General features: G+C 33.9%; 1 protein-coding gene across 1 annotated transcript in view; it reads left to right on the top strand.

Moving 5' to 3' along the window:
- Positions 1 to 26,500, top strand: part of ZNF804A (zinc finger protein 804A) — a 250,909-nt gene extending 224,409 nt beyond the window's left edge. Inside the window, exons 3-4 of the mRNA XM_045859580.1 lie at positions 20,226 to 20,356; positions 23,060 to 26,500. Of these exons, the coding sequence (XP_045715536.1) occupies positions 20,226 to 20,356; positions 23,060 to 26,255 (3,327 nt within the window). The 3' untranslated portion in view covers positions 26,256 to 26,500. The remainder of the gene's footprint in view (positions 1 to 20,225; positions 20,357 to 23,059) is intronic.
- The last annotated feature ends 439 nt before the right edge of the window (positions 26,501 to 26,939 follow it).

Here is a 26,939-nt window from a genome sequence, read left to right as displayed (position 1 = left end):
ATCACTCTATTTACTATTTTATTTTTATTATAATATATTAATGATAACAATATATTGAGATACTATGTCTATTTTGGAAAGTAGTCTATAGATTTATTACATACATTCTATTATATAGATTGAGTTATACTTTCTTTTCCTAAAAAAAATTGAGACAGATTCTGGGAATTGCTCTTAACAAAATCAAATCTTCAAGAAGAAAATTGATACAGAAAAAAATTAATGTTTAAGGTTAACATAATGTGGAAATTGGGAGCAGCACTTAACTTTGAGCATCCTGAACACCCAATTTTTATCTCCTAATCAGATCAAGAACCAAACCTTAAATTATCTGTACAGAGCATTGTCTCAAAATACATTTCAAGATTCTCCTGGCTTCTACAGTAATTAAGACACCAGTAGTTTGGTTTTCTGTGGTAGGAGTACAGATAATGTAAAACTAAGAAACTTTAATTCCAGCTAAACATTAGAATCCTCAAGAAAGCTTTAAAGAATAGTAACCTCAAAGTTTGGTATAAGCCCATGACATGTATCTCTGTTTGAATTTTTCAGATGATTATAATATGAGGCCAGGTTTGAAAGGAGAGTGGAGATACCAAGGGTCATGAGGTTGCTTTTAAGTTGTCATTTGATGACATATGCATGCTTCTATGATATAGATGCATGGCAAAAGTGTATCTTTTCTTATCCCAGAAAAATTGTTAAAGAAATATTAGAAAGTGGATGGAGAAAGAAGTAAAGACAATAGGGAAGTAGTTACACATATGTATCCTGATTCATCTTCTCCAGGCAATGGCTCAGATGGAAGGAGATGTCTTAGAAATATATGGTAAAAGTGAGGACCCTGGAAAGAGAATGCCTTTTGGGCCTCCTGCCTCATATCAATATGAAACTTGTCCAATATCAAAATAAACTTGGCATCAGAACCCTGGCTGGTATGGCTCAGTTGGTTGGAATGACTTTCCAGAGGCCACAGTTTTCATTCTGGGATGAGTGCACATACCCAAGTTTCAGGTTCAATCCCCAGTTGGGGTGCATAGGAGAAGGCAGCCAATCAATGTTTCTCTCTCACATTGATGTTTCTCTCTCTCCCTTCCTCTCTTTCTAAAAGCAGTGGGGAAAAAATGTTCTCAAGAGAGAAGAAAAAAGCCCTGGCTGGCGTAGCTCAGTGGATTGAGCGCAGACTGTGAACCAAAGTGTCGCACGTTCGATTCCCAGTCAGGGTACATGCCTGGGTTGCAGGCCATGACCCCCAGCAACCGCACATTGATATTTCTCTCTTTCTCTCTATCTCCCTCCCTTCCCTCTCTAAAAATAAATAAATAAAATCTTTAAAAATAAAAAAAAGAGAGAAGAAAAAAATAAGTAAATTTGGCATAAGAATGTGTTTAAGCAACAAGCTCTGCTGTTTGGTCTTCCTAGGAAGCTCTGTTTGAATATACAAGGGATAGTGTCCAGAATTTTTGGCAACTGATTTGAGAGCTGTTTTCTTGCCATGGAGAGGAAAGAGATATGCAAGTAGATTATCTGAGCTAATGAACAAAATGGAAGGATGAGTAGATTCAGAGATGTCTATCTTGCCAGTGAGAACTAATATGCAGCTAAATTTAAGTCAGCTAAAGAGGGGTACCAAGTCCTCCTGGTCAAAATGAGAACAGACAATGGAATACCTAGACCAGGTACTGACTTCAGAAATGGAGGCAACAACATTGCCTATGGTTAGAGAAATCACCTACCACATAAAAAGAATATATGGATCGTGGCTGCCAAATGCTCTTGTAAGTCTTCTCCTGTCCCCCTAAACTCCAAGGACATAAGAAGGCTTAGTGGGAAATAAGGAGAGTAAATAGGAAATTGGAGATACTTAGTGGTAATTTCAGAAAACTTATTACCAGTAAATTGTTGACTTAGATATGGATTGTAATACTATCCATTTTCTACTATCCAGTGGGGAATGGCTCAAGAAATAGGAAGGTAAATTTATTTAGAAAATAAAGAAGCAAACATGTCTTCTTACATCTGTGATGTAAAGTGTACAAATTTTCCACCCAACTACAAATTTTACCAATGTTCATTTGATTGTTAATTACACAAATAGATTTTTTTTATTTTTGAAACTCTGACAAGGAACAAGCCCAACCAAGTTTCCAGGATATTCTAAATTATATCAATTTTGATAATAAATAAATAAGAAGTGAACAGTCTATGGAATGGTTCACTTATTATGTTTGTCTGGCTAGTTTAATATTTAGCTATACTTAAGTACAAGGTAAACTTATACATATAGAAGTTACCAGCAAGCATCTTAAACAAAACTTATTTTTAATGATTTGGATGATTTGTAAAAAGACAAATTATATTTATCCAAACAGATAATAATGTCTCCTGGAGTATTAAAAATAGAGAACAAGGTAATGAAAGCAAAAAATTTATAGATACATAGATATTTATGTGCCTATGACCATATATATATATATATATTCATATATATATATATATATGAATATGTATATCCATTTACAGTCTTACTTTATATGGGAATACAAATATTTGAAGTCTTGGGAATTCAAGGTTGTAAGGGCTATAAGTAATTCTTATCTCCATGAGCAGCTATGTTAAGGAGAATTCTGTCAATCTTATCTTTAACTCATCTCGTTTATGTAAGATTGGCTTCTTTATTATGATCACACCCACTGATAATAGAACATGGTGATGTTTAAAACCCTATCTCTAAGAAACACTTTCTTTTTAAAAATAAATGCCCTTCTTTTTCATTGCATCTTTGGATCATTTACATTTTTTTTCAAATTATTAAAAGTATGACACTTTAAAAAATATGGACTTTGCATAAGTATAAGATTGGCAAACACAAGCCATTGTGTAACCTGGTGTCATCAGATGTTCATATACTGAAATTCTGTTGGATTGCTGTAATTATTATTCTATGGATATACAACTTTGGAGATGCCATGTGTGTGTTGTAATATTGTTATGTAGATTTCAAGATGACTCTAATAGTAATGTTTATTCTAAGAAAGGCTTAAATAGGCTTAAAATAATATGGGTTATTTATAGTTGTATCAAATATTTCTAGCAATTTTCAAATGACCATGCCTTGCAAGTAAAATTCGCTTTTTATATTCCATAAGGTAGGATTCTAGCTTTTTTTTTTTTTGGACACTTTGTCCTAAGCACTTAATAAACACAATCTTCTACCAATACACAAGGCCAGTCATTGAGTATTTTAACATTTTCTATTTCCCAATCTTCCTCTTTATAATTTTAGTATTATATAATCTACTTGATGATAAAACTTTTCTCTTATGATGGTATTCTGTTCATAAGTGATAGAGATTAATATTTTTCTCAACACTTCCTTGTTTGTGCTGCATGAGTTGTGATGGCTTTGCTTTGTTTTGGGGGCTGTAATGAGTTATATTGAATTTTTCCTACCCTGCAAAAAATTGTCTAAGGACAATTTTAAAATAGTTGATGCTATGTAAAGATAATTTTGCATAGTATGTACCTTGGCATACCTCCAGATGCAATTATTTAACATTAAGTTTTGACAATTTGTACATAAAAGTAATGATAAAATTTGTTCTGAAAAGTAAAGTAGAATTTATAACAAAACTATCCATAAATTCACCCCAACCTTCATCGTGTGTTCTAAATCTCATCCCCATCTTCTGCCCAGTTATTGAAGATCAAGTGCATAAGAAAGGTTACCACAAGTCCATGGTAAAATTTATTCAGAGCCCATTTTCTGCCGTGACCCTGGCTTTACCAAAGCAATATGCTCTTTCACACCCTTTGCTCTGCCTGATTTTTTGACTTCTAGTTGTTGGCATGTATTTTGACCATAAACACCTAATTTCAAAGTGAGTTAAATAAGCTTTTAGGAGTTTAACTTAAACCTGTACTGTGCTGCTTTAAACATTGAAGAGGACTGTGTCAGAATCACAGAGTCTGAGTCCCTCGTCAGCACTAAAAGCTGCCTGAGGAAACCAACGTGTCAGGCACCAGGGATTATTTTTCTTGATGTTTTCGTTTATTTGTTTTTATTGGAGGACTATGAAAAGAAGGGAAAATGGCTAAAGAAAGAAAATATGTGGAGGAAAGAGAGCATCTGTCCTTAGCTCTTCCTGATAAATCTAATTGCTTTTATACAATTTGTGTCCCAAAGCTAAAATGTAAAGCTACTTACATTTACATTGCTTGCTATTTCTTTTTACTTTTTATTCTTTTAAATAAAATACACACACATATATACATAACCATTTTGAAATCTGAGAAAAAAATTCCCAAATAGGTTTACCTAAAAACAAAGTGATTTTTTCAAGCTTTCTTGATGTGCACATATTTTTATAGAGATGCAGGGTTTACTCTATAGCAATCACTACAATATTATCAATATTATTTTTAATTTTTAAATGATTTTTGTAATAGTTAATGGAATCCAAATATTCCATCAACTATTTTTTTCTTAAATATTCACTACTGTTGCATTTATCTTCTTTCGATATTTTAAATTCTGACACTTTAATTACCCTTATACTAGCTTCAGACTTTCAATTTTTATCCCTGCAAGATTTCCAAAGTGAAAATGAAATATAGAAATGATGTTAACATTTCTTGACTTTATAAATATTTAGCAAATTAAATGGAGACCTAACTCTCTAATTTCATAGAAATAATTTTCAAAATGGTTACATAAGTCAAAATTTCCTAAATGAATAATTTTATTTTATCATAGTCAAGGAAATTTTTTCCAAGAAGGTATGATTCAAATGATATAAAACTAAATTACTAAAATATTTAATATTTGATGTAAATTTAATATCATACATTTGTATTACAGGCATTGTGTATTACAGACATGTATGCTAACATATATTTTATATTGAAGTATTGATATAGGTATATATCAATGTATACTAAAGGCACATGTACACAAATTAATATGTTTCTATGAATGTTTTTGATTTTTAGTGTTCTTCTTATGCAATTGCATGTTAAGTAAATATATAACACCCAATAGGCACATGACACATATAAAATACATTCAATTAAAAAATACATCAAAATAAATATATTCATCCAAAAACCATGTTCTTTATATAGACTTTCCTCTGCAGGAAACTTTGATGTGCTGTGGTACAGCATTCCCTCATCTTCACTCCTGCTCAGTTTTACTTCGGTGTATTTGTAGCATTTGGGAAAATGCTACCTATGTACTCCATCAGGAATAGCTGCTTTTAATTGTAGGATAAACATAGATTTAATGGAGAAATGGTTGGTGTCTCATTATTCATATTTCCCAAGGTAACTAAAGGTAAAGTTTGAAGCATAAGCATGATATTTTCCAACCAGTGAAGCATGATTCATGTCACCAAGTTGGCTAACAAAATCCTCTACATAACATTAAAAACTGCTTTTCTCAGCAGATTAGTATATTTTAAAATATAAAGTCATTGTGTTGTCTTACATCAACAAAGATGCGCTAAAAGCTTACATACATGTCTCACAAAAAAGAATATATGCTAGACACTAACCGAACTTTGTGTTTACCTTACGTGTTCTTGACGGTTACAGAAGCTTTTTGCCCTTGAGTTCATGAGAATGAGCACACCTACGTCAGCGTTCTGGGCTGCCATTTGCCTTCTCTGTGTTTCCTGTCTATCCCATCTCATGGGCTTTCCATAATCCAGGTTTCTTCAAACACTTAGGTACTCTTCTGTCTTATTTTCTTGGTTTCAAAACAGTTATTATTTTTATTTTTCTCAATTAAATGTTGCCATCTTATTGAATCACTGGAAAGAAAGGGAAAGGAGACATTTAATGCATCAGACATTTTTCAACTCACTTGAAATTGTTGGTTTTCTACTAAAAGCTTCATAAAATAATATATTGGAGGGGTAATGCTTCATATTTGTGTAATCATAGAATAGAATCTAAGTAATTTAGCACAATGTTTAGCTTTTTGTCCTTAAGAGTAATGTATTTCCTTTTTATTGTAATTTTTGCTGTTTTTAATGGTAGGTAGGATTCTAATATGGCCCTCAAAATTCCTGGCCCCTGTATACAAATTTCTTCCCAGTTATTCATTTAGGCATTAGTCTATGTTCTTCTATGAAGTGGCTTACAGATGCAATTAAAATCCCAAATTAAGTTACTTTAAGATTATTTCATTGGGCTTAACTTAATTTCATAAACTCTTTAAAAACAGCCTTCTCTGGCTTGTATAAGAAGTCAGAAATTTGAAAAATGAGGGATATTTGACATATGAGAAATTCTCATTTCTCGTGAAGACTGACGATGAAGACTGTGGAGCTACCTGAGAAGGAACGCAGCAGCCACTAAGAGCTAAGAGAGGTCTCCAATTAACAGCCAGAAAGGAAAAAGGTCTCTCAGTTCCACAACCACAAGGAACTGAATTTAGCCCATTAATTAGAACTAACTTGGAAGCAGATTTTTCCCTAGAGCTTTCAGATGAAATTTCAGTCTGATTGACATTTTGATGTCAGCTTTGTCCACTCTGGGAGAGAACACAGTCATTTTCTGCGGACTTTTGACCTAAGGACATGTGACTCATAATTGTGTGTCATTTTAAGCCATTTAAGTTTGTGATGATTTTTTAGGCACAAATGAAAAACTGGTACATTCTCTCACCTTTCTATATTTGTCCTTTTAAACTTTAAGTGTTTCTTCTACATCTTCAGATGTCATTGTTTCTGGCTTAAACTACCTGTGATGCCCTTTATTCTATGTCTTAAAGGTTTATTTTTTCATTGTTGTTGTTCTGTTTTTGACAATTACCCAAAGGTTATTTGAGATTATTCATAAATCCCTTCTGGGAAATATGTACTTTGTATTCCACATACAATATATTTCATTCTGCCAAATTTTATGTTGCTGAGATTAAGAGACATTTCTTTATCCATCTTTTTGCTTCCATAGAAACCAATAATGTCTTATATCCAGGAAATAAAGAAATCATACATTTAATTAAATTGTGACACTACAGAGGCAAACACCGTAATGAGTTAAACATACTCCCTCAAATGGAAAAAAATTTGGTAGAAAATATCACATTGTTGACTCTAAAATAAAGGAATACTGATAGAGGTTTAGTCTTGCAGATTCAAACTTCCAAAGGTTTCATCATCTAGACAACAAAAATAGCAAGATTTATGTCATATAATTATACAACATTTTGTAAGTTGAGAAGCATTAGCCTATTTGTTGTTTTGATCTTCAAAGATATCTAAACTATAGGAGGATGACATTTAATAGATGAAGACACAAAGTTCTTTATAGTCTGACTTATAAAATCATACCGATAACTGTTAATGAATCTTGGACTCCTGATCAGTGATCAGTCTTGTGATATTAATCTTTTCTCAAAACATCTGGCATTTGCCTGCTATGTTAAGTTTCTGCTAGAAAATGCTTGTCTTAGTTTCCTATGGTGGCTGCAACACGTTACTATAAATTTAAAGGCTTAAAACAACACAAGTTATCTAACAGTTTTCCGTGTCAGAAATCCTAAAATTAAAGTGTCAGCAGGGCTGTGTTTCTTCTAGAGATTCCAGAACAGAATCCATTTTCTTACTTTTTCTTTTTCTTTTTTTTTAAACATTTTCTAGCTTTTTCCAATTTCAAGAGGCAACTTTCATCCCTTGGGTTATAACCCTTCTGTCTTCAAAACCAATAGCAGCAGCAGCAGCCTAGCATATTTAAATCAATCTCTCTCTCAATTAGGCCTTTTTAGTAATTCATTTGTAAACAATTTTATTGCTATATCAGGAATAAGTTGGCTTTCAACAAAAGGAACAATAAAGTAATACTGCCTCAATCTCAGGTCGTTTCATTAAGAAAATATAACAAAAATACCAAATCAAATTAAGGAAATAAATAAATTATTTTATAATTAGCTATTGAAAATGTTTTTATAATAATTTATATAAAAACAGGCAAAAGAAAATACTTATTGCATGAATTTTATATATATTTATTTTTAATTTTTTAAAACATACATGTGTGGATCATTGATGCAGAATGAATACAAATATGTGAATCAAGCTGAAAAATTAATATGAATGAAATATGGTGTTGATTTTCTAAAATATAAGCTGTAAATTCCATTATAAACTGTCTTTAACCTTCAGAAATGCACTTGATATTTGTATGTTACCCAGATTAAATATAATACTGCTTATTGAAAAGACAGTTTATTCACATATTAAACAAGTCTAATTCAAAATGATTCCAATATTTATTGGTATGCAATTATGTCACTTGATTAGCATTAGCATATTTTAAAAAGAGTGTTTGTCTAGGTTTACAAGATAAAGTAGCCTTTGGACCAGTGAGCACAATCTCAAATGAGATCTATATACTGTTTATTGAATTCTACTTTTTAACTGTAGGGTTAAGATAAAGAAGAGAAAAATATATTTATTAAGTGGTAAAAATCCTATATGCTTTTATATAAGTGTTTTATTCTCTATTATACAAACAGGGAAAGGAACACAATAGCAAATAATGAGGCCAAATTCTACTCTTGAAATCTCCCCCAATTCATAATTTCTCCATTATAAATACCAACTCTTCATAGATTTGAAAACAGTGACATAAATATATAGGGAGAACTAATGTTGAAAGCATATCAAAACCTATATTGGACAATTCCTTCATATACCTTCAATTCCAATTTCATTGGAATGTGACAGTAATGTGTTTAACTAAAAATGAAATGGAGCCTCCTAAGGAGATCCCACATTTTTTAAGAACAAAGTGGTAGTGCATAAAGTTCCTTATTTCTGGATATTAATTTTGTACCTTGCTACTTTGCTGAATTCCTTTATCAGTTATAGTAATTCCTTGGTGGGATTTTGGGGGTTATCTATGTACAGTATCATGTCATTTGCAAATAAAAAGTTTTTCTTCCTTTCAAATTTGGATGCCTTTTATTTCTTCTTGTCTGATTGCTGTGGCTAGGACTTCCAGTACTACGTTAAATAAGAGAGGTGAAAGAGGATGATATCCCTGTCTTGTTATCTATCTTAAGGGGAACACTTGTAGTTTTTGCCCACTGAGTATCACACTGGCAGTAGGTTTGTCATATATAGCCTTTATTATTATTTTTAGGTATGTCCCCTCTATTCCCACTTTGCTGAGAGTTTTGATCATAAATGGGTGCTGGATTTTGTCAAAAGCTTATCATTCATTTTATGTGGTGAATCACATTTATTGATTTGCAACATCTTTACAATCAATTAATATTCTAGAGAGGAAACAAGCACATACAATGGGCTAAAGATAGTTTGATCAGTAAATGGGGTTGGGGAAATTAGACAGATTGACACAGAAAAATGAAACTCTACCACCTTATACCACACACAAGAATAACTTGAAAATGGATCAAAGACTTACATGCTAGACCCAAAACCATAAAACTCTTAGAACAAAACATACGCAGAAAAATCTGGAACATTGCCCATAGAAATTTTTTATTGGATATATCTCCTCAGACAAGGGAAACAAAAGAAAAAATAAACAAATGGGACTATATCAAACTAAAATGTTTTTGCACAACAAAGGAAACCATCAACAAAATAAAAAGACAACCCACAGAACTGAAGAAGGTATTCACTAATACACTGAATATATTCACCAACACCAAAAAAAAAACAACAACAAAAAAACCACCCAATTAAAAAATTGGCAAAGGACCTGAGTAGACAATTCTCTAAAGAAGACACACAGATGGCTAATAGACATATGAAAAGATGCTCACTGTCACTAAACATCAGGGAAATGCAAATTCAAACCACAATGAGATATCATATCACACCTGTCAGAATGGCTGTCATCAATAAATCAACAAACAAGTGCTGTCAAGGATGTGGAGAATGGGGAACCCTTTTGCACTATCGGTGGGAATGTACCTTCCTGCAGCCACTGTGGAAAGCAATATGGAGATTCTGCAAAATATTAAAATTGGATCTGCCTTTTGACTCAATGATCTGACTTCTTGGAATGTGTCCAAAGGAACCTAAAACAATTCAAAAGAACATAAACACCCTTTCATTCATTGCAGCATTATTTACAATCGCCAAGATATGGAAGCAGCCTAAGTGGCCATCAGTAGATGAGTGGATAAAACAACTATGAGATATTTACACAATGAGATTCTACTTAGCCATAAAAAGAAAGAAAAATTTACCCTTTGCAACAGCATGGATGGACCTGGAGAATATTACACTAAGTGAAATAAGCCAGTCAGGGAAAGAAAAACACCATGTGATTTCACTCTCATGTGGTGTCTATGAACAAATTGAACTAAAAGCAAAACAGAAACAGACTCATAGATGGAGAGCAGGGTGACAGCTAGATGCAGGAGGAGGTTGGTGGGTGGAAGGATTGAGCAAAAAGAAGGACGGACTCTGGACACCAGCTTGGGGATTGTAGTGAGGGGGTATATAAGGGGACTAAATGGTAATGGAAAAAAATACAATAAAGATTAAATTAAAAATAAAGTTCCTTTTATGTCTGCAATTCTCAGGAGTCTCCTGAAACCCTCCAAGAAAGCCCTACAGCTCTTGTTAGATATTTCTTCAACCTCCAGCATTGTGAGTTACACTGGCTGGGGGTCTGTCTCTTCAAAGGCATGAGAGAGCTGTACTCTTTAGCCTGAAGTTGCTTCTGGATAGGATTATGCCAAGAGTCTATGCAATTTTTGCAACTGTTTTAGTCAAAAGCAATCCTCTGGAATGTACAATACTGATTTATTGAAACAAAACAATTTCAAGGCCAATAATTTTAAATAGATCAGATTTTACTAAATCAATGAGTAGGACAAAAAATAAAGTTTTTTTCAGTCTTTTATTACTTTTTCATATTCTTCCTTCCTCTTCCTTTCTAAAATGCCCCAACTGTCAATTTTGTTTGAGAGTCTTGGAGAGAACTCATTTTGGTTTAATTGATTAAAGAAATACTTAGATAAAATGATGACTATGTTTAACAATGTGGGAACATTGCTGCACATTTTGTTTTTCAGGTGATAGTCACATCATATAGGATTCGCCATAATAAAATGAACAATTCAGTGACATTCATACGTTCACAGTGTTGTGTTACTACCATATCTAATTCTGAAACATTTTTATCACCCCAAAATAAACCCTAAACCTTTCTTATAGTCACTGTTCATTTCCTCCTTCACTCCACCCCTGGAAACTCTACTTTCTATCTCTGTGGATTTTGCTGTTCTGGATATTTTACATAAATGGAATAATATAAAATGTGAGCTTTCATGGTTGGCTTCTTTCACTTAGCATAATGTCTTTGAAGTACATCCATGTTGCACATTCTTTTTTAGGGCTGAATAATACCCCACTGTATATATGTAACACAATTTGTTGATATATTATTGATGGACATGTGGGCTTTCCACCTTATGGACATTTTCAGTAGTGCTTGTTGGGATATCTGTTTTTGAACAATTTGGGTATATACCTAGAAATGAAATTGCTAGGTCACAAAGTAATTATGTGTTTAATTTTTGAAGATCTGAAGAACTGTTTCAGCTGTGGCTGCACCATTTTGCATTGCCAACAGCAATAGGCATGAGTTCTAATTTCTTCACATCCTTGACGATGTTATTTTTGTGATTTTAGCCATGGTGGTGTGACACAGTATCTAATTGTGATTTTAATATGTATTTCCCTCGTTCATTCTGCCACACTTACATATTTGAATGATTATTTGACTTTGAAAGCCAGCATCTAACTCTAGATGTTTTCTCCCCAGCAGGAGTCCTCACATTCCCACATTAGTTCTGGGCCCCTTTCCTTTGTCTTTCTAAGTTACTATTTAGTTTCAGAGAGAAAAGAGAAGACATATGTGTGGTTGTGGGAACCACTATGGCTTCAAAGCCTCATCTCACAAAAAGGCACTGGTACCTTTTGCAGAAGTTTCCATGGGTATAACTGTCCCCAGCAAGGGACAAACCTGGTTTGTACACAGGGAAGTCACCAGTTATGGCTTCCCACCAAGAGTTAATACATTCTTCACATTCTCTTTAGTTCAAATGCAATTTGCCAAACAGGACTTATTCTCAACCATAAGCAAAATCACCTGATAACACAATTGATAGTCCACTTTCATTACATGTTTAAGAAACAAAGCTATAACATTTCACAAAGGTTAAATTTCTCCACAGAGAAAGAGAAAATATTTTAACCTTTTACTCACAATGACTGTACTATATAATAAATTGTAAATCTTTGAAACTATGTATAAAAATATTTTGACAGAAAATAAGAATAAAATAATATACTTATGTAACTTAATATTGTATTTCCCACAGACAACTGTTACTACAGTCACTATATATTATTTTCACACTATAGTTATACAACACAGCTCATAAAAATATTAACCAGTCCACAAGTATTTTATGTGTTTTATGTGTTAAAATCATATACTACTTAAAAATTCACCAGATTGATTTTATCCTTTTTATTTGCTTATGCATGTTCAGAAGCTTTGAATGTTTGGAACAATTTGGTTTCTTATTGAGCCATAGATAGAAATATATGATTGGAAAACCCAAAAGATGGTAATTTCTGTTAAAATTCTTAAATACACATCATTTTTATATTTCAAATTTAAATTTAAAAAATCTTCTTAAGATAAAACATATTAATAAGAAAAAAATGGAAAAATACCATACTGTGGAAACTAAAACTACTATTCTTCTTATTTTACCTTAAAAAGAGAAATATCTTTAACATTTTGTGTATTTTCTGGCATTTTTCCCCATAGATACAGATCCATTTGATAATAGAGCTATACATGTATTTTGTGGCATTTATTGTTATAGATGCACATATAGTTGAATATTTTGTAAACGTATTAGCATGTTTTTAAATATGATTATAATATAACAATGATTCTAATATTTTATAACTTTTACTATTATTGATAACAGCAGCTTAAATATTTTCTTATGAAATTGTATCAAAATTCTTTAATTTAAATTATTTTATTGTTGCTCAATTACAGTTGTCTGTATTTTTTCCCCACCCCTCCCCGCACACACCCTCCAAACCCACCTCCCTCCCTTGCTTCCACCCTCCCCCTTGGTTTTGTCCATGTGTATTTTATAGTAGTTCCTGAAAACCCTTCTCCCCATTGTCCCCTCCCTGCTCCCCTCTGGCTATTATTAGATTGTTCTTAATTTCAATGACTCTGGTTATATTTTGTTTGCTTTTTTCTTTTGTTGATTATGTTCCAGTTAAGATGAGATCATATAGTATTTGTCCCTCACCACCTGGCTTATTTCACTTAGCATAATGCTCCCCAGTTTCATCCATGCTGTCGCAAAGGGTATAAGCTCCTTCATTTCCTCTGCTGTGTAGAATACCATTGTATAAATGTACCATAGTTTTTTGATCCACTCATTTGCTGATGGGCACTTAGGTTGCCTCCAGCACTTGGCTATCATAAATTGTGCTGTTATGAACATTGGAGTGCATAGGTTCTTTTGGATTGGTGTTTCAGGGCTCTTAGGGTATAACCCCTGAAGTGGAATTGCTGGGTCAAAAGGAAGTTCCATTTTTAGTTTTCTGAGGAAATTCCATAGTGTTTTTCACAGTGGCTGCACCAGTCTGCATTCTCACCAGCAGAACACTAGGGTTCTCTCTTCTCTGAATCCTCTCCAACACTTATTTGTTGGTTTGTTTATGCTGGCATTCTGACTGGTGTGAAGTGATATCTCATTGTGGTTTTAATTTGCATTTCTCTGATGGCTAGTGATGCTGAGCATCTCTTCATGTCTCTGGGATCTCTGTCCTCCTTGGAGAAGTGTGTGTTCAAGTCTTTTGTCCATTTTATAATTGGGTGTTTTGTCTTTCTTGTATCATAATTCTTAACTATTCTTTAATTTCTGGCCAATCAAGTTTTATTTTTCATTTTTTAAAAATTCAAGTGAAGCCCTGGTTGGTGTAGCTCAGTGGTTTGAGCGTGGGCTGGGAGCCAAAGAGTCACCAGTTCGAATCTGAGTCAGGGCACATGCCTGGACTGCAGGCCAGGTCCCCAGTAGGGAGTGCATGAGAGGCAACCACACACTGATATTTCTCTCCCTCTTTCTCCTTCCCTTCCCCTCTCTCTAAAAAAAAATAACTAGTAATAAAAATAAATAAAAAATTAAAATATAAGTTTCAATATTTCTCACACTCAAGTTTCCATTGCTTTCCCTGTACTACCTAAAATCTTACTGAGATTTCTAAAGCCTTCTATTGTATTTGAAAGTTAATCACTGTCATCCTGTGCCAATTTAATCTGACAGTATTCATGAGCACTTACAATGTGCAAGACACTTTTGATTCAGCACTTAAGAAAATGAACTGAATGGTCAAAATAACAGTTTTAGATATAACACATACAGATTGAAAATACTTTTATATTAGAACTAGAGTGAAATTTTTGTCCACAAAGAGAAATTTGAGTTAATAGAATTTAAAGAATGAGAGGCCTTGGGGAAAGATATTGTTCTGATCTGATATGCCATTAAGAGATTAGATTCTTTTAAAGCTGCCCGGAGAGAAGTCCAAATGATACACATTCATGATAGTAATGGGAAAAGAAATTTAAAAAGAGTGTTCCATGAGTTCACTCAGCATAATGTCATTGATTAAATAATGACTAGAAGGAAATTACACATTGAAGTGTGATACCATTCAGCAGAATATCTTAACTGTCTTTGAAGAAATATATTTGCTAACATTCTAATAGTACTCACTGCATACTGTCTTCCAAGAAAGCTAAATTGATTCAGGAAATAGAGATGGTGATTGAGTTGTAATTCTTTGAGGATATTACTTCCATGCAAGATAGAAAGCATACTTAGATTTTTCAAAAGCCATTGAAATAGTTTGTGATAGAATCAACTCTTGGGAATTCACAGAAAATTTTAAGCTTGTGGAAGCAGTAATAGTGGGTAATATATTAACTTATGAAGAAATATAAAACTAGAAACAGGAGTATTGGAACAATTGAAAAGAATAATGAATTTACTTGTAGTAGGGAAAACACTTAACAAGGCAATTCTTATTGTTCTAAACATACATGTTTATTTAATACCAACTAAACCCATTTTAAAAGATGGCAATAAAAACATTGATCGCAGAATGTGAAAATTAGAAAAATCTTTAGACACCGTCAGCATCTTCACCTGGGAAGGCAAGGGTCTAAGAATATGGAGTGAATTATCCAGTCACACATCCGGTAAGTGGATGTATAAGATAAGATTATTTCAGCTGCCAGTAAGAGAAGCTCAAATAATTTTGGCTTATATATAATTTTTTTCTGTCAAATGAGATAGGTGATCATTCCTGGGATGATGCAGTAATTCAATGATGCTATTAGGGAACAGGGACTTTTGTTCTCTGCTAGCTTGAGCATCTAGTTCTTCTTTGTCAGACTGATAGCCTCACAGTTGAAAGACAGCTGCTGCCCACCTAAGACACACAATTACATGATGGTAGGAAGCAAACATCATGGTTAAAAAAAGGGAAAGGGGATTTTTCTTTTAATGAGACTTTACTTTTTTTCCCCCAGGGATATCCTTCTCAGAGATATTAGTTTATAATTCAATTAGTTTATTGTAACAGTGAAGACTGTTGCATAGCTACTCCTATTTACTTAGAAGCTGAGATTTTTATTATTTTAGTTGAACACCTTTCTGTACTTTCAGTATTTAAATTCTATTAGTGAAGTAGAAGGATGTAATGGATAAAGTGAGGCAATTTGCAATGTTCACCACAAACATCACAAGTAACTACCCATCCACTGGCAAAAGCCTGTTCTCTGTTAATCAGGATTCTAGGGAAACGGAACAACAACAACAACAACAAAAAAACAGAGAGAGAAGGGAGATGGAGGGGGCAGTCAGGAGCAGGGAGACTGGGAGAGGTAGGGATGGAGGGAGAGAGAGAAGGAGAAAGGGAAAGATTAATTTTAAAGAATTGGCTCACACAATTTTGGGAGCTGACAAGTTCAAGTCCAAAATCTGCAAGGCAGGCCACCAGGCTGGAAACCCAGGAAAAAGTTGATGTGTTACAGTCTTAAGTTCAAAGGCTGTCTGGAAATAGAATTCTTCCTGTGTAACTTCGGTGTTCTCTCTTAAAACCTTCAACTGATTTAATGAGGCCCACCCACACTATAGAAGATGGTCTGCTTTACTAAGATTTAATGAGTGATCAGATTCACTCATCTGATTTAAACATTAAACTCATCTAAAAATATCTTTCACAGTGACATCTGGGTAGAGGTTTAACTAAATATCTGGCTATTACAGACTAGCCAGCTTGACATATGTAAGGTACTACCACACCTACCCCTTGTCAAATTGGCACCTGTGAATATTTCCTTAAGATGTACTTACCTCCAAATAAAGACAATAACCAGACACATACTACCTAACATGATATAACTATCCTGCATATGACCAGAAAACTCACTAACTCATTCCCCAGAAGAGGATCAAATTCTGCGGATGATGTTCATCTTTCTCTAGATATCTGATCTAGAGAAAGTAAAAGTTAATACATAAATACTATGATCCAAATTTAATTCATCCTGTTATATAATAAAAGATAAAGTAGAAGAAATTTATATGAATACATGAATATATTCATATTTTCATGCATAGTAAAACTATAACTAGCCAAATGGTCATAGTTGGTATTATAACTGACTTGCTCCACTATCAATTCCTTTTTTCCTGAGCAAAACAGGAATTGGCCATGGTTCTTTCTTTGGTGGGGTGACCCAACTTTAATTTCTATAGAGTCTAGGGTACTTCCTGAACTGGGTTGTTCTAGTTTTCCACTGTATAATCATATGACATGGTAATTTTAAGAGACACCAAAAGGGATCTCTCATATTTGAGACATAATCTTTCTTCCTTCCATTGTGGAGTAGTAGACTGTTTTCTCCTTGACAATCAGAATTTGTCATCTAGTCCAGCACAGTAACTTCCTTCTTTGCCCGTTGATTCAGTATCCTGAGGAACTCAAAATGACAGGGTAGCAGATTTAATCACTGATGTGTCTCCTGGTGGAATTATTTCCCCATTTGAAACTAAGATGTCTAGGCCAGTAGAGCATCATATTGTGGCAGAAGAAGCAATATTTTTTCTAGTGGATCACTAGGAGTTATAGTGAGAGGTGTCATCTCCATTTCCACTTCCTGAATTTTGAATCGTTCAATCCTGGTTATGAGAGAATTAGAACTATATATTGGACACTGATTCAGAGAAATACAACCTCCTAGAGCATCTTGCTCCAGCTCGGCCAGGTATCTCCACCTACAGAGAGCTGTAACTGAACCTTCAGAAAGCCATTTATTGTTCTGTGAAAACAAGCATGGTGGGGAACATAGTAAGTTCAGTGAATTCCATGAGCATAGGCCTACTCTTTCCTGTGAAGTGAGTTATTTGATCAGAAGCAATGCTGTGTGGAATACCGTGATGATGTATGAAGTGTTCTGTAAGCCCATGAATTGCAGTTTTGACAGAAGCGTTTTGTGGAGGGAAGACAAATCTATATTCAGAGTTGACTTCTATTCCAGGAAGAACAAAACCCTGCCCTTTTCATGAAGGAGGCTGTCCAATACAATCAACCTGCCTCTAGGCAACTCGTTGATTGCCCTTGTGAATGGTGCCATATTGAGGGGTTTGGTGTTTGTTTCCATTGCTAGCAAATTGTGCACACAATGGGGGCTATAACCAGGTCATTCTTCATGAGTGGAAGTTCATGTTCCTGAGTTTGTGAATAAGCATCCACTAGCATGGGACTCTATGCCTTAGAAATGTTTCTTCTAGAAATTTTTCTTCTAGTCACATTTCATATGATTGTCAGGGCCCTATGACTTGGTTGGACCCTATAGTTCATCAATTTTCATCACTTCCACAAATATACTTTGTTCAGTCATACTTTAAATAGGCTTTTTTTTAGAATATGCATGCTCCTATTATTATATTTATACAAAATTATTTTATTTTTGCTGACATATCCTCCCACTTCCAATATCCAACCCTTATTCCTTCATGATCTTTTATGTCCTTCAAGACTCAAATCAGGTATACTTTTCCCAGGCAGCCTTTCTTGGGATTTTTTGGGTATCCCATCTGTCTTTATACAGCACAATACAGATGCCTTAGCCATAGATTGCTGGTATTCCTTCCTGTGTGTGTTTTTTCCTTATTTGTTCAAATTGCATGTACACTTATACATACTTGCCCAAACATACAGTCACAGACATAGAGACATAGCCCAGATAAAGGTAAACATTTTTCTCCAATTTTTAATAAATCCCAGCCACTTAATAGACTTTTACTAATGCTCAATAATTATCTCTTGGATGAGTCTTGATATGACAGCAAGAATTCAGGAAATAGTGATGACTAAGACTAGGAATACCAAACTTTATACCAAACTTAAATGTTCTTTCCCTCTTATACTCTAATTCTTGATCTTTTCTATGATCAATAAATAATGTATTATAGATTATAAAATTATAGCTGCTTTTAATCATTGTATTAAAGTAATTATATTGATGTTTTACTGTCTATAAAACACTTGTACAAGTTAGATATTTGTGACATGATCTGTCTTTTATCTAAATTAAACTCTGAATAAACCCATTCTTCAGAGATATGTCAATGCAAGTGTTCATTCTCAAAATATCTTTGTTTTTTAATAATTATTCTAAAATAATTTTAAATAGTTATACACATTTTATATAACTCCCATCAATGAAAATATTAAACTTTATTTAAAGCTTAAGCAGTTGAAATTAAGTAGATACAATTCAGGATTGTAAGAGTCTAATATTATTTTATTAGTATTACTATTTTTTTTTGTGGGAGGAAAATTCCTAATTTGAAGGACCTAAAGTGATTCACATATAAATAACAAATATTTATTAAGCAATCATTTTACATACCAGGCATTGTTCTAAACCTCTGTATACATCAATGTGTGTGTATATATATATACAAGGCATTTATTAAAACTTTGTTCAATCACTTCATAAAATCATGATTAGTATATATATTTTTTCTCTTATAGTTTCACTCTAAGACTCTAACATACTACAGTTGCATAATAACATGATCCTTCATGAAAAATATATTACTTTAAGCATGTTCAATGCCTATATGCTGTGTTTCTGAAAGACTATGGTGAAAATATTTGGGGCATACAATCACTTTGGTGCCTCTGAAATCATGCCACATGCATGGCTCTTTATCAATTCTGTTCAAGTTGACATGCTCTTTTCCTTGCCTTCAGCCTCAAAATGAGCCTCATAATATAGATAAAAAATAAACCTAGGCCCTGGCAGGATGTCTTGGTTTATTGAAGCATATTTGCAATATAAGTTCGATTCCTGGTCAAGGCACATACAAGAATTAACCAATGTGGAAAACAAATCTATCTTTATCTATCATCTATCTATCTATTACCTATCTATCTATCATCATCATCCATCATCTATCTATCCTCCTCTCCTTCTCTCTAAAAACGAATAAATTAAAAAAATTAAAATACATCTAATATAAAAAGAATTTACACAAAAACACTATTCATTTTCTTGTCATATCTTGAATTATTTGGGAAATACACCTAATATTTGAGGGAAGGGATTATTTTAAATCACATTAGTAGAGGCCATTTATCTAATGAATTAACATAAAACATTTACTATTCTTAGCAAATATAAAACTACCTGATGTCTTTCTAATATACAGGATATGAAAATATGATGAGATTTACTATGTATAACTGAAATACACAAGATAATTATGTTTGAAAATTAGGGATTTACAAGGCTCCACAAGTTCATCTGAATTAGGCAGAGAATTTTGTCAGGAAACAGTCAAGAAGCAGAAATGAAAGCTTTCAATTTCAATTTACCTAAGGCATTGGTGTATCTTTTAACATAAGGTAGTAATATGTTATGGCATTTCATAAGCCAAAAGGGTAAGAAAATATCTTTGTTTGAAATGGGTTGTCACAAATATTGCATTTTCCTTAGATAAGGTCAAAACAAAGATGATGTATTGGAAAATCCCAATAACAAAAACAATACTAACTTTAATATTGCTGTAGACCCAAATACTATTAATCATTTTCATATTTTTTAAATAGAGGCTCAAAGAACTGAAACAAAGGGAATTTGCTCGAAATGTAGCATCTAAATCGAGGAAAGATGAAAGAAAACAGGAAAAAGCACTTCAACGTCTGCACAAACTGGCTGAGCTAAGAAAAGAAACTGTATGGTGAGTGTGCAATAAAATGTTAAATTTTCTTAAAATGTAAAAAAAGAAACATAGAAATAAAGGACACAAATTTATTTTTTTCTGTACAGAGAATAAGACTCACATTTTCATAGCTTTCCATGGGCTTTAAACATTAGATTGAATTGAAATTTCAATTGAAATGATGCACATTTCAATAAAAAGCCACAATGTAAAATTTTAGTTTATGAAAAGTAAATTTCACATTATTCTGCTATTTAAGCTATCTTATTGAAATGTACTCTATTTTATGGAGAAATTAAAAACACTTGTTTGAAGAAGAGACCAAAACACCATCTTATGACCTTTGTTATAAATGGAGTTTTAAGATGAACTATTTAATCATAAATTGGAAAAACTTTTTAAAATTATTTTAATTATATTTTTAAAGGGTCGGGAAGATGCTGTACATATCAGAAGTAGGTCAAAATTAGTTTATTGTCACTAGACTGTTAGATGTTTCACAACTGTTACACTTTGACCTGTTTCTAATAGCAACTCTAATGTTAAAATTTGGAACTTACCATTCAAGCCAGAGCAATGGTATGAAAAGAAGACTGCATTTATACTGCCCTTTCCTTCTCCTCCCGATACATAAGTCTGTCTTAGTATTATTTAACACCAAGCTATTTTACATAATATTATTTTATACAGAATAGTCTTAGGTATATTCACACACACACACACACACACACACACACACACATAATCCTTGGAATGTAAAATTTGGAAAAATCAAAATAAAATGTACATGCATTTGGAATCATATATGTAACTGTTAAAATATAATTGCTATCCAATTGTACCAACCAGATATTTTCACTCTGTATAGTAATAAATGAAAAATTATGCAAGTGCAAGTTTATGTTATAGAGCAGTAATTTTAAACTGGCTTACTCCATGAATTTTTAAAGCATGCAATAACTGACCACTTAGGGACACTGGCCTCTCTTCTCTTAGACTGTCAAAATAAAAAAAAATGACAGCCTCCAACACAACAGAAGCCACTGGAATGAATTCCTTGTCTTGAACCACAAATATGAAAGTCATTTAATAGATTTGCATCTTATTGGTCACATTACATAGTAAGGTTGCACCTGATTGGTTAATTCTTCATACCAGAAATCCTTGTATAAAAGTATAGGCACTTGATTTTTTAAAAAGTTGCTTTGCCTGGCTGGCATAGCTCAGCAGATTGAGCGCAGGCTGCGAACCAAAGTGTCACAGGTTCAATTCCCAGTCAGACAGGGCACATGCCTGGGTTGCAGGCCATGGCCTCCAGCAACCGCACATTGATGTTTCTCTCTCTCTCTTTCTCCCTCCCTTCCCTCTCTAAAAATAAATAAATAAAATCTTTTTAAAAAAGTTGCTTTGGAGCAAAATGTGTAGGTAATTACTATTACTTTTTTTTCATAAATTAATTAAAATTATACCTATTTTTGTCAGGTTGGCAAAAATATAATGAAATTTTTGGTGTGACACATAATTTTAGTAATTAGTTTATTTGTGCCATGAGATGAAAAAGGTTGAAAATTGCTACTATAGATAATCAAAGGACATGTGTAATTTATGTCCAATGAACAGCATCTGCAAATATAAACCCTAAGATATTAAAAGAACTAAAGTTAATAATAGGAAATGTTCAAAAAAGCAATACTTCTTATCTAAGTTACTTTCCTTAGTATATAGTACATATCTCACATTATACATATATGCACATACACACCCACAGAAGATTCTCCCATTAATTTGATGACTCTAAAGATATGCAGCTAAAAAGTAGTATTGTTTTTAAATATAAGGTGATGAAATAATCCATTGTGTTAAAGAAAATAATTTTTAAAATCTAGCAATTATAACTTCTAAGAAACTAACTTTGTAAATAGCTGGACAATTCTTCATAGCATGATTCTATCTGGGTAAAGATGGTATTTAGGTAGTTTCTTGTTTACATGCTAGATAGTATAATTCTTTCAGTCACAACTCACTTTTTTTGGTATACTGAAATTCCAAATAAAAGAAATCACAATTTAAGTAAGCAGTCTTTTCTCTTAAATTTATCTTATATTTACTGTATATTATTTTACCATTTATAATTTCTGGGTGTTTTTTAAACATTAAGAATGTCAATTCTAAGAACTCAAAACTCTCATCAAGCTAGTATTATCTCTTCATAAGTTTTTCATTACAGCATGCCGGCTGGCCTATGTTACAGTTTCAGTAAATGTTGGTGAATTCCCAGCCCTTCTGAGGGCACGATGAGGGGTTTTTCTTTAAGTCTTTCATATTCTCCATATAGTACAAATGATGTTAAGTATTTGTGAATTCAAAGTAATTTTATTTTAGAAAATTTTGTAATACTTAAAAATGTCTCTAAAAAGACCATGGGAGTAAACGATCTTGGTCAAGAAGCACTGGTTGAGAGCAGGGAGTACCCGTGCCACTGCTGCTAGCAGATAGCTGTAAAAGTGACCTCACAACAGCACCTCCATGTCACACCAAATGGCAACCAATAACTAAATGTAATTGTGACGCTTAGGAAGGCAGTCGCATCATATGAAAGTAATTCTTTCACAAAGGTTAAAAAAACTGAAAAAATATTATAATGACATTTTCAAGATAAATAAGTTTGAATACTTTTCCCCCAAAGTGCCCCATCTAATATAATTTTCGATACTTTTGTAGTGCTCCCGGAAGTGGCCCCATGTTCAAGTCAACAACTGTTACTGTGAGAGAAAATTGTAATGAGATTTCCCAACGAGTTGTTGTGGATTCCGTTAATAACCAGGAAGATTTCAAATATACTTTGATTCATAGTGAAGAGAATACTAAAGATGTTTCCACTGTTGCTACAGATCCAGAAGGTGCAAATAATTATACAAAAAATAATCAACTTGGAGATCAAGCCCAGGGAATTCACAGACACAAAATTGGCTTTTCTTTTGCATTTCCAAAGAAAGTATCGGTGAAGCTGGAGTCCTCAGCTGCAGCCTTCTGTGAACACAATGATGAAGCCTCTGTGGAAAAAGGATTAAGTAGAAAAAGCAGATTTGTCCCTGGTGCTTGTCATCTTCAACTATCTTCACCAACAGATGTGCTTTTGAGTCCTGAGGAGAAAGCTAACTCTCTTCATCCACCAGAGGGAATGTGCACTTACAAAGAAACTGCTCAAACTCAAGAGATGAAAGACGATTCTAGTGAAAAAGATACATTATCATTGCCTTCATTTTGCCAGTTTCAATTCCCCTTAGTTTCTGATGCTGATAATTGTCAAAATTCTGTACCATTAACAGGTGAATTACCACTGGAAGATGTTATTAATGAAGACGTAGCTATGAGTGGTCACAGCTCTGAGTTGTTAAGAAATAAGTGCACAGTTCCTGATAAGGCTAATGACTGCATGTCTTTGCAAGTTACCCTAGAAGAAAATGTTAAGGACAATGACGCATGCACAGTTGGGGTTGAAAATAAAAATTATGGTCCTGAGATGTTGGCCCTTTCAAATTCTGAGGAGGATAATACCACCTTAGAAGAAAAATCAGATTTCTGTAAGAGACCTTGTGAGCCATTTGTACCTGTACTTAACAAAGACGGATCCACAGTTCTTCAGTGGCCATCAGAAATGCTCATTTACACAACTACTCAGCCATCGATTTCCTATAGCTGCAATCCTCTCTGTTTTGACTTTAAGTCCACTAAATTAAACAACAATTTAGGGAAAAACAAGCTGCCCTTAAATGACCTTTATTCTCAGCAGAAGGGGGAAGACATTGGCAAGAGACCAGTTTTGGATTGCAAGGACAAATCTATTGCAGGACTCACTGATGATGGCATTAGAGGTAGCAGCAATGAATCCAGCCAAGTCACTCCTCTTTTGGGTGAAGACACTCTCTCCACTAGTTGTGATTCTGAAAGAAGTGAGAATATGGGTCAGAAGTATAAAAATATTTCCTGTAGGATCAGAAAAACGAAAAGACATAATTTTATTAAAAAGCAAATAAAACATGATACTCGTGAGAAACACAAAACAAAATTGAAAGATACACATGAACACTGGTTTCATAAAAGCAGAAGAAGGAAAAAAAGAAGAAAGTTGTGTCACCATCATCATGGGGAGAAAACCAAAGAATCAAAAGCTCACTTCAAAATGGAAACAGAAAATAGTTGCACTGATACGAGTAGGAAAAATCTACTGGAGCCAGTTTCAGAAAAGCCAGATTCAGCTGTAGAGCAATTATTGGACTCACATCAATTACCTGATAAACGGCCCAAGTCAGCATCTATATACTCAAGTGAAAGGGAAGAAATGTGTAAAACCTGGATCACTGAATACAATAGTAACAATGATGTCAGTTCTGAGAATCACTGTATAAAGAACTCATTTGTTTTAAATGAACGATCCAATCCAACAATGATGCATTCTGGGAAACGTTGTTTAGCATACTCCAGAACTTACTGTAGTTGTAAAGCAAAAATGTCAAGCTGTAGTCAGGATCACAGATGCTTAGTACTTCAAAATGACATAAAATGCACGCGTCAAAATCAGGCTGTTAAGAGAGGTTATAATTCTCTCATTAATGAATCAGAAATATTTTATCGAAAACGTAGACAACATTCATATTGCTATTCTTCAGATGAAAGTTTAAATCGACAGAATTATTTACCAGAGGAATTTTGGGGACCACCACATGCTTCTGCTCCCTTTAAGCCCAAAAGGAAACGGAGGAGAAAAAGAAACAGATGCCACACCAGGTTTGAAGCTTTGGAACTCAAAGAGAATACAGGTTATCCCATGAAAGGCAATTCTTCCTTATGTCACCAGGATGAGTTAATAAGTGAAGGTAAAAAAGAAGAAATAAAACCACAAGAAATTGCACATGTTGAAAGGAACTCAGAACAAACAGACCAAGCAGAAAACAAACTGACTTTACCCCCTAGCAGTCCCCTTCCTTCCAGGCCCACTGGTGAAAATGAGCATTTAGTAACAGTCTCCACTTCTGGTGCATTGCCAGAGGTTTCCAGTGAACCCACCACATCTTCTGACATAGCTAGTGCCCCTCCAAAGGAAGAAATTAACAATACCTTGCTCGAACACGAAGCAAAAAACAATAGAAATATTAATGAAAAGCAAATTCCTTCCAAGGTGCCTAATGTAGAAAAGAACTTTAGACAGTCACAACCTAAATCATATCTTTGTCACTATGAACTGACTGAAGCCCTTCCACAAGGAAAGGTGAACGACACATCAACTGAGTGGCTGCGTTTTAATTCAGGAATTCTTAACGCACAACCACCATTACCATTCAAAGAAGCACATGTCAGTGGTCATACCTTTGTAACGACAGAGCATATCCTGGCTCCACTGGCTTTACCAGAACAAGCATTACTGATCCCAATAGAAAACCATGACAAATTCAAAAATCTCCCCTGTGAGGTCTACCAGCACATCATACCACCAAACATGCTGGCCAGCAAAGTCAAGTTTGCCTTCCCTCCAGCTGCCCTCGCGCCCCCCAGCACAGCTCTGCAGCCTTTGCCTTTGCAGCAGCCCTTGTGTTCTACCTCTGTAACCGCAATCCACCACACTGCAGCCCCTGCAGCTGCTGCAGGAACCTTTAAAGTGCTTCAGCCACACCACCAGTTTCTGGCCCAAGTCCCAGCTCTCACCAGAACATCGTTACCTCAACTTTCAATAGGACCGGTCGGACCGAGGCTTTGTCCTGGGAATCAGCCAACTTTTGTTGCTCCTCCTCAGATGCCCATCATTCCAGCTTCTGTTCTTCATCCTAGCCATCTGGCTTTCCCGCCTTTACCCCATGCACTCTTCCCTTCCCTGCTTTCCCCACACCCTGCTGTCATCCCGCTACAGCCCCTCTTCTAGTCACCACCATAAAAGGGAAAGGAAATATTCATGTGGAAACTATTACCATATGTGTAAATGCTCACCTAAGTGGAACGTTGCCTTTTTGAATGGTGGGAAGAAACTAGCGTAAATGTGGCCTCCCTGATATGAAATCATTTACTGTAAGTCTAATGATGCAAATAAATTCTTAGTTTCCAATATAATATTATTAAGGCACTGAATAGTTTCAAAATCAATACAATATATGCTGTATATTAAATTGATGTCTTAAGAGTATGTATAATGTACATAAATTATATTTATAGTACTGTACTTTATGTTGTAAAGTATGCTTTGTTTTTTTTTAAATCTTTGTGTATTTGCACCTATTTAATGTTTAGACAAAGCTAATGGCACTATGTTTTGTACCATGTTCCTTGAAACTGTAAAGTCAGTAAAAATATATCTTGCAATAAATTTTTGTTAAATATTTAAGTAAATAAAACTTTTGTTTTAGTTGGTTTTACTGTTTGGGGACTGTATGCTAACAATAGGTTTTGGATTTATACCATTTCTTCTATCCGTAGTTACCTCTGAAACTCAGAGATCCTGCAAAATATCTTTAGAGTTTTATCAGGACTTAAATTATGATACCCTCTTCCAGAATAAGTATAAGAGATCTATTTGTTTTTTTTTCTGATTTGTTCTAACGTTGCTTATACT

Source organism: Phyllostomus hastatus, unplaced genomic scaffold (genome assembly GCF_019186645.2).
Source record: "Phyllostomus hastatus isolate PE091 unplaced genomic scaffold, TTU_PhHast_1.1 phas_contig_1, whole genome shotgun sequence".
Lineage (NCBI taxonomy): Eukaryota > Metazoa > Chordata > Mammalia > Chiroptera > Phyllostomidae > Phyllostomus > Phyllostomus hastatus.
Note: the sequence above shows the minus strand (reverse complement) of the source record. Positions and strands in the feature narration are given on the sequence as shown.